General features: G+C 43.1%; 1 protein-coding gene across 2 annotated transcripts; it reads right to left on the bottom strand.

Moving 5' to 3' along the window:
- Nucleotides 1-469: 469 nt before the first annotated feature.
- On the bottom strand, nucleotides 470-8,380 carry dnajc3a (DnaJ (Hsp40) homolog, subfamily C, member 3a). Of its 2 annotated transcripts, XM_062565047.1 has the most exons (13): nucleotides 8,150-8,380; nucleotides 7,587-7,697; nucleotides 7,355-7,479; nucleotides 7,051-7,101; nucleotides 6,990-7,013; nucleotides 5,102-5,254; nucleotides 4,779-4,960; nucleotides 4,345-4,464; nucleotides 4,026-4,131; nucleotides 3,816-3,936; nucleotides 1,560-1,692; nucleotides 1,273-1,421; nucleotides 470-1,042 (listed from the first exon to the last, which is right to left on the bottom strand). In XM_062565047.1, the coding sequence occupies exons 1-13, from the start codon at nucleotides 8,211-8,213 to the stop codon at nucleotides 888-890; spliced, it is 1,494 nt and encodes a 497-aa protein (XP_062421031.1). In that variant the 5' UTR covers nucleotides 8,214-8,380; the 3' UTR covers nucleotides 470-887. The 2 variants fall into 2 exon arrangements, with proteins under 2 accessions (XP_062421031.1, XP_062421030.1); XM_062565046.1 differs by having other exon boundaries at nucleotides 3,816-3,954; nucleotides 6,990-7,101; nucleotides 8,150-8,379.
- Between the last annotated feature and the right edge of the window lie 87 nt (nucleotides 8,381-8,467).

Below are 8,467 nucleotides of genomic sequence, written 5' to 3'. Positions count from 1 at the left end.
ATAATCACTGGTATCTGTTAGGGATGTTGCTTATTTGTTGTCAGAAAATGATTCAACTCAACAAATGAGGCTTGGAAAAGTTAGTTTTTTAATTACAAAAAAATCCCAATAACTTCCCATCATGTTCACACACCTATAGCTTGAAGTTGCTCAGCAAATCAGGCAACGATGTCAACGTATTACAGTAAGTTTACATTCAGCTTCACCGTATGACATGTTGTGATTTGAGTTCTTTGTTGTTCCTTAAACTAAGTTACTGAGGCCAGGTGGAGTTTTTCACCCATCTTAAATAAAAATAGGCTGCTGCTAACAGGACACCCACCTTTTACTATGCCCTGTGAGACAGAAAAAAAATCCTTGCCCCAAATCAATAAAGTTTGTTACCCCCCCAGGTGGTCCTTGAATGTGTGATTCATGCTGTGTTTCCTTACCATAAAGCATTGCACCATTTTATGTAATAAGAGTTGGAATTTCTAAAGGCCTTTTTTTTTTTTTAAACCGTAAAAAAGCCTTCCAAACTTTCCTTCAATCACTCTTGCCTTTTAAAAAAGGTACATAAATAAGTCTTTATTTACATCTCAATGAACTCCATTCATATAAAAATAGAACTGAACCTATGTAGAAATTGAATCTTAAGAATGGGTATCAATAGTGTGAACAATACTTTGAAAGGATGCTTGTGTTAGAATGAATTCACTTAAAAGCAGCTTCACACTTGTCAGATAGTAGTTTCCCCCAAACGGAATTCAACTATAAAGATGAATATTTTAATTAAGGTCACTGAAAACTAAAAATCACAATTTGCTCCACATCTTTGTGAGAGTCATTCCAGTGATCTCCATTTGAAATGAGGAGGAATGTGGACAACGTGCTCCAGCTTTGCATCCTCAGTTGTAGTTGAATTTAAAGTTGAAGGATCCGGAGCCAAACGGATTGAAGCCCTGAAAGCCCTGGTGGCCTCCATGGAAGTGATGATGATGATGACCCTGCTGGCTCTCCGGATCCATGGGATCCTCCCCCTGGTCAAACTTGGCTCTCATCTCTACGGGAAAAAGACCTAGTCAGTATGGAACAACGTTTGCGTGTCATGTTTTTTACCCCTTCTGCAGCAAAAGTGTATTTTGTTATGCAACCCTGTGTTGCATCAGAATTTCCTCTTAAATCCTAACGCCGTTCTCGGGGAGAATGCCAGGCCTCTGAGGGGCTGGCATTCTCCCAGAGAACGGCAGTAACAAATCCCGCCGACTCAGCAGATCAAAAACAACATTTCACCTGGGTCAGTGAGGACCTCTTTAGCCTGAGCGATGTCGATGAACTTCTTCTCAGCCTTCTTTTTCTCCTCCTCATCCTGGAAGTTGTCTGGATGCCACTGTTGTGCCAGCTTCCTGTAGGCTTTGATAATCTCCTTTTTCTGGGCCGTTCTGTGACAAAGGGGCAAAGCCATCATCAGCTTCTTTCTGGGCAAACTACAAAACATCACGTGGCTTGTAGCGCAATCGTGACATTTGGAAGAAAAAAAAAATCCCCGTCCGAAACACTGACGTGCCATGTGTGCCCACCTCTTCACTCCCAGGATCTTATAATAATCCCTCTTCTTGGACTGCTTGAGGAGCCGCTGAGCCCTCTCCAGGCCTTCTTTTATCTGACGGTCGTTCTCGCTGTGTTTCGCCGCCGCTTCGTAGTCACTAATTGCTGAAAAATGAACAAAATCAATTCAGATAGACATGATTCCAGTATTTCTTCACATAGAAAATAGTTGTACGGTTCAATTTGATGCTTTATGATCATATGTAGAGAAGTTAGTGAATACAATAAACAGAAGAAAAATTCAACCTTATCCAATTAAATAAACTATTCATTCAGCATTGCCTACAGAGCCCCAGCAGCTCCAGGCTGTGTGAGTGTGAGTGAGTGTGTGAGCACCTCTGGGTGCTCGGAGGCTTGTTTACCCTGTGAGGAGTACTGAGGCAAAGTGACACTCTTGGGTTCTGACAGCTTAAGAGCCCAGATCAGGTACGGCATTCCCTCTGCTGCCTTTCTGCAGTGACGTTATGGATGAATTTAAAGCAGCTTGTTCATTATATAACCAACAAAACAACCGTTGCAGAGTGGTAATCCGTATCATTTGTGTTTTATAAAACCCGAACCTCAAATGGATGTCAAAACATTTCAGCTTGTGCCCGTAGTGCAGCACGCCGCATTCTAGCTTTTCATGATTTGGTAAAATCAATGTATCATTTATCTTCACGTTTAGAAATCTATCCAATTGACAAACCCTTCACCGTCAGACAGGTGAGGATTAAAGCCCAGTTTATGCTTCTGCGTTTTTCAGAGAAACGCAAGGACGCGCAGCCCACAAGGCTGTGATTGGTCTGCCAACTACAACTACATCCTTTCTCGAGTCTTACATTTCTGCTTTCATAGCATAATTCCGCCATTATTAAAACAAAGATTTTTATGAGACAATTAATCAGTTTGAAGAGTCTTTGTCGGAAGAAATCTGTAAATATGACCACTTTTACAACTCCTCATTGGGGGACTATAAGGACGTGTGGATGGCCTCCAATTCATCCTAGCAAACGCCTGTTTGCCGGTCGATGGGTGAACAAAGTTGTGAATGGAAAAAACGTGACAAATATGTCCGCGAAAAAAAGGCGATGAAAAGCACCAGTGGCGATGCACAGGGAGAAAAAAAACTCATAAATAATCCAACAACTTCCACACAGCAAGACGTCACTGTCTAGGTCGTCTTCAACAAAACACGTTACTCCACCAGATATTCTTTATTTGCATGTACCAGTTTGCCTTTTCCTCAGGTTTTGCCTACCGGTTTATGTATTGCTTAATTATTGGATCGATTGCAAGGATCATTTTTTGGGGAGGTTATGATGACCTCGGGTCCATGTCATCATAATGTCACACACTAAAACACTGCCATCTCTTTCGAAATAAAGCTAAACTGTACCAACAAATACGGGCACTTGTTTTTGCCATAATCAAATGCTGCCCCCTTCTAACTAGGACCTCTCATGTACAGCAGCATGCATGTACTGCATGACATCATCTCTTTATTGGATTACAAACCTGTTAAACCATTTGAAAGTCTCGGGTATTCTGGTCAAATTTATAGTTAATATAATGCAAAATCAATGGGAGCGTTGGAGCGCGATGCACTGGAATAAGACCGGCCAGGCCTCCACCATTTCTGCCCAATTCCACCTCTGCTAGCGAGGCTTTGTGGAGATAGTAAGTGCTGTGTGCGCGTGTGTGTGTTTTGGCAGGGCCATTAAGAATGGCTTTAAGCTTGATTAACAAGTCACTTTACACGACTTGAGCACTTCTAACGCACTGTGCTCCACAACCAGTTCTAATCATAATGTATGGGATTCATGTTCTGACCAAAGCCAATGTCTTTATGCTTTAAATTTAGTGGTTATCTACTTTTAACATTTTCAAGGCAAAATGTAAATTGGATGTGAGCATCCATCACTTGGATTTATATTTTCTGACTGTACGCTGCCAGACATTGGATGTTTGTATTACCGTTTTTCTTTTAGTGTTACACGGCCCCCCTGTGTTTCACTCTTGCCATGACATCAGTATACATATTAGTAGTTCGGTAAACGAAATTAACTTCTGACTATGCGTGTTGTAATAATCCCTCCCTCAACTGAAATGAATAAATTACAGATTAGTCAGCTCAAAAGCAATTAGTTTGATCCAGGTTTCAGTGTGTGGGCGTTTAAACACACCGACTCCATTGCATTGACAAATAAACTGATGTTAACAACACGAGCTACAGCGGCCTGGCTCACCGTCCTCGTACTGTTCCTCTTGGACGTAGGCCTCAGCTCGGTCCTTCAGCACGTTGACGTTCTCCGGATCAGACCGGAGGACTTCTCCACACACGGACACGGCTCGGCTACCCTGCTGGCCCTGTTCATCGCACACAACCTTAGTTAGATGCATTGCATTTCAAGGCTTCTTGCATCCCATGGTAGCATTGGGGGGGGGGGGGGTCTCACCTTAGCTAATGCATGGCACATGCGCTCCTTGGCAAGAAGAGATAAGCGGGGCACATTGGGCTCGGTCTTCATTACAGCCTCATATTTGCTCACAGCGTCTTCGTACCTAGAGCAGAAAGCGGGTGAGTGTTTCATAAACGCCGTGACACTGTCAATACAGCCGAGGACACACAATCCACACACACGCACGCACACGAGCACACGCAATCTTATGCATGCAAAGTACGATTTATCATAATCAAGATGGTGCCAGTTTAAGAGAACAGAAGGCCAGAGAAGTTGAGAGAGAAAGGCTTCACCCCAGCCTAAACACACGTACCTCTCCTCTTGAATGAGTTCCTCTGCAGACCGGATCTGTTTGTTCAGCTTCTTGACCTGCTTGTAATGGCTGTAACACTGTTTGTGATCAGGATCAAGCTTCAGGCACTCACGAACCTCGCTGCAGACACAGGAGAATTAGACATATTACCCAATGAACGTGCTACATCGACAGGTTATAAAAAGAGTCGACAAAAAATTACAACTTTGTTTGGATAAAACTTTAAAGGCAACACAAGATATCTACACTATCCACACTAAAATCAAATAATATTGACATCAGCCGTTGGAGAAATGAATGCCATGTTTGATTCTTGGGAACAGCTCGGTGATTGGCAAGACATCTCCTGGTGAAACTGTTCCTTTCCGATACGACATGATGTCAAATAGTGAGTGTGGGAGCCTTTAAGAACGCAGTCTGCAAGCCAGTCTTACTTGAGGGACATCTCATGGTCTCCGAGATTGTAGTAGATGGTGCTGAGTTTGTAGAAAGCCAGGGTGTTGTCATTCTTTAACTTGGATGCGGCTTTGAGGTCACTGACGGCTTTCCCCATCTCTCCCATTAGGATGAAACACTCTGCTCGCATCTCACGAGAGGCCACATCCCAAACGCAAGTCTGTGACGGGCAGAAAATATCTTACAGACGGCAGTGCCAGAGATCATACAAATGCTCAGTCAACTCCACGCTGATTAGCACTGACAATGTCACGCTCGCCAGAAAAATCGGGCAATGCTGACCAGGTACATTTGTTCTTACTTCAATGATAGTGTCAAGCTGGGCAGCAGCGGTCCCATAATCCTTGCTGTTGAAGCTGCTGCGTGCCTGAGCCACCAGACGCTGAATTTCATCCGCCTTTATCAGCTGACTCTGGGCTTCCTTCTCCTCTTTGTCGCTGGGGTTGGATTTCAGCTGGAACATTGGAAAGTTAAGTCATTAGATGACATGCTTATGGTGGTGATTACAGCAGTCAAGAAAGACTTTTGAGTGAAGAGAATTGTATTTATTCCAATAGGAGTTCATATCTTTCTGAAGAGCAATGCTTAGCATTCTCTAAACCCATTACATCATAATTGTCCTCATCATAGAGGTCATTCTATTCCCAACAGCAACTTTACAGTTTCCTGGAAGCTAAGCTTAGGGAAGAAGCAGAGTGCATGCAAATGCAATGCTTAAGCTAGGCCAACGTTGTGGAGTGCTGAAGCAGCAGAGCAGACAGCGCGCATCCTTCTACTTTAGATCTGCTAAATGTGTCCCTTGTAAAACTGGAGCACCTCAGTTGTGTCTTTTCTCTCCTGCTGGGAATGTAACCTCTTGACCTCTTCAAAAAGGGAGAACGTTTTACTTTCGATTGCTATCATTTATTTCACAGGCACTCAGAGAAAGGAGCTGTTTTGACTTGTATTATCTTAGTAAAATACAATTCTAACAGATCAGCAGTAGGACTGTCAACAAATATTCTATATTAGAGAGAGAGGTCTGCGATCTTGGCCATTAGTTCATTTACTTATTTTTGTGTAGGTAATATGTTATAAGAAATTACCTATACAAGTAGTTCTGTCTCATTGTATTAATTTGTCCCGTTATTGACGTTCCTAATGCGCAACCATGGAATGCCCTCAACGAGGAAAGACGCTGCAGAATCCGTGGCGGCTTGGCGCATGTGCGCGTGACTTTCAGTCTCGACGCTACGTGCGTCTCCTCCGTAGCAACCAGATATTCAAATATATGAGTCTTTTTAAAGCAAATATTCAAGCGTCATTTTTGAGCTATTTTGACAGCCCCAATCAGCAGCCTGGAGCGTACTGAACTCATTCATAACTCTGTCTAGCAGAGGTTTTATATTACAGCCGGACAAACCCACGTATATACAAATAGAAGACTAACCCACATATAATGGAAGCCAATTAAAAGCCAACTGGTTAATCTTTGTGGTTTTCAGGTTTATGAAGCTGCAGGCTCACCACATGCCACAAAAGGGACACAGAAATTCACATGCAATTCCCCATATGAAAGACGCACTTCAGCTCTGCCTGCACGATGGTCTCCCCTGAGAATTGAGGAGCTCAAATGGAAATCTAAGAATTAATAGCAGATATAGCGGGGGCTTCTGGGAGCCATTCTAATGGAAAATGCATTAGCAAGCGCCAGTCTTAATCTTCAACGAGCACCTGAAAATGATCCCCTTAAGGCCCAAATGAGAATTCACTCAAAATGTTTTCATCTACATCTTTCACTTCCAGGGTATCTCAGTTCTCTAAAGGTCTTATGTGGCTTCAAGTATGTGTAGCTGTTTTTAAACTTCCTCTTCTCTTGGTTTCAAAGGCTTTTAAGTCCATTCGCCTTTGAATAACAACACATATCCCACGGTCAACCTTCCAACATAAATGTACAGTGAAATAAATAATTCATATAAAGTGTGAACACTGCACAAAAGTAAAACTGTAAATATTATTATTGAATAGAACCCACCTTTTAAAATATTTTGGAAGGCAAATAAACAATAAACTGATAATTTAGGCTTCAGATTAGATTCACTTTAACACCAGGCTACAGATCAACACTGACACCTCCTGGTGATCTCTGCTTATCAAACTGAATAGTAACTGGCTGCTGTGCAGTTTAAACCGGGTATTCCAATACGCACCACTTTCTTAAAGTCACTCTCTGCCTCATCCAGTCCCCCCTTTCTTAAAGTCACTCTCTGCCTCATCCAGTCCCCCCTGCTTCAGAAGGAGATTTCCTCTCTGAAGGCGGGCCTGTAGAGAGAGGAAGAGAAGATCTTGTGACATCACAAAAACATGATGTAGACTTATCAACACAGCGCACAGCTTTCAAGCCTGGGGCTGATTCTGTACATTCAAATAAACCAATGTTTTCCTATGATTTGCATAGGCGAGTTCATTTTGTCACATGTCTTCAAGTTAGCAGTACAACTTAAAAACCACGTGGGCACATTTATGTATAAATGTCTTAGACCGAGTGACAAATATGTACATATAAATAACTCACAGATGTGAAGTCTGGTTTGAGTTCAATAACTCTGCTTAGATCAGGCAGCGCAGACTTTGACTTGCCCATGGCTAGAAACACTGTAGCTCTCCTGTAGTAGGCCAAGTAGTTCTTAGGATCTCCGTCTGACAAAGAGGGACAAGAATAACATGACGTTACTTTCAATTTCATTTCTTTAAGCAAAGTTAGACACTAAAAAAAAAAGAAGGGACACGCGGCATGCAGCACTTACCCACAGCTGCATGGAAATGAGATAAGGCATCGGCTAGCTGGCCAGCGGCGAGCAGCTTCTTCCCCATCTCCATATGACTGTCCACTCCTCCGTCCTTGCCACATTTCACTCCTGAAAAGAAAGTTCACCCACTGGTATTAACGCAGACTATCTGCAAAGTGAAGTTACGATTCTCTATTCTTCATGTTTTGCCATTAACGAGACGATAAGAGAAGGGCTACTTTGGGGTGTCGGGTTAGCTACACGCTAGCTGTCAGACGCCAGGCTAACCCTAAAGTTAAGCTAACGTTAGCGGCACGCGCGCGTAACTGACTGCTTAACGGCACTTTAACCCACGAACTACCAACGGCTGTCACCGGGGCGAGTTAACGTTAGCACACGTAATTAGCGAGTTTAGCGTTAGCACACTGTCATTAACTTATCTAGCGAAGTTAGCTAACGTAAGCGTTGACTTTAGCCAGAAGTCCCAAACTGCCAGCAGATTGTCTTGAATTTCCAAGCGAGTAAATGGTGACGTTGATGGTCTCACGCGGACGTTTGAGTGAGTGCAGTCAGCATCTTACCTGCATATCTCATGTCAATCAAAACAAGAACATATGGGACGTAAGTCAGCAAACTGGAAACCATGGTTTAGCCTCGCATCAGACAGGTCCACTTCTCCTTGTCTCACACACGCCAGCAGGTGTTTTTTGTAGTGTTTTTTTTTTTTTTTTTTCGTTCTAACGTTTCGCTTTCTTCTCAACCGTCCCATGTGTTGGCCGCTATTTATTCGCCATCGCTTCTCCTGGACCAGCGCAATGAATCGGGCCGGTCGTGTGTGACTGTGATTGGCTGGATGGTTCGAGAAGCCCCGCCCACCTCCGTTGGTTCAACAGAGAGAA

This window comes from Pungitius pungitius, chromosome 10 (assembly GCF_949316345.1).
Source record: "Pungitius pungitius chromosome 10, fPunPun2.1, whole genome shotgun sequence".
NCBI classification, from domain to species: Eukaryota; Metazoa; Chordata; class Actinopteri; order Perciformes; family Gasterosteidae; genus Pungitius; species Pungitius pungitius.
Note: the sequence above shows the minus strand (reverse complement) of the source record. Positions and strands in the feature narration are given on the sequence as shown.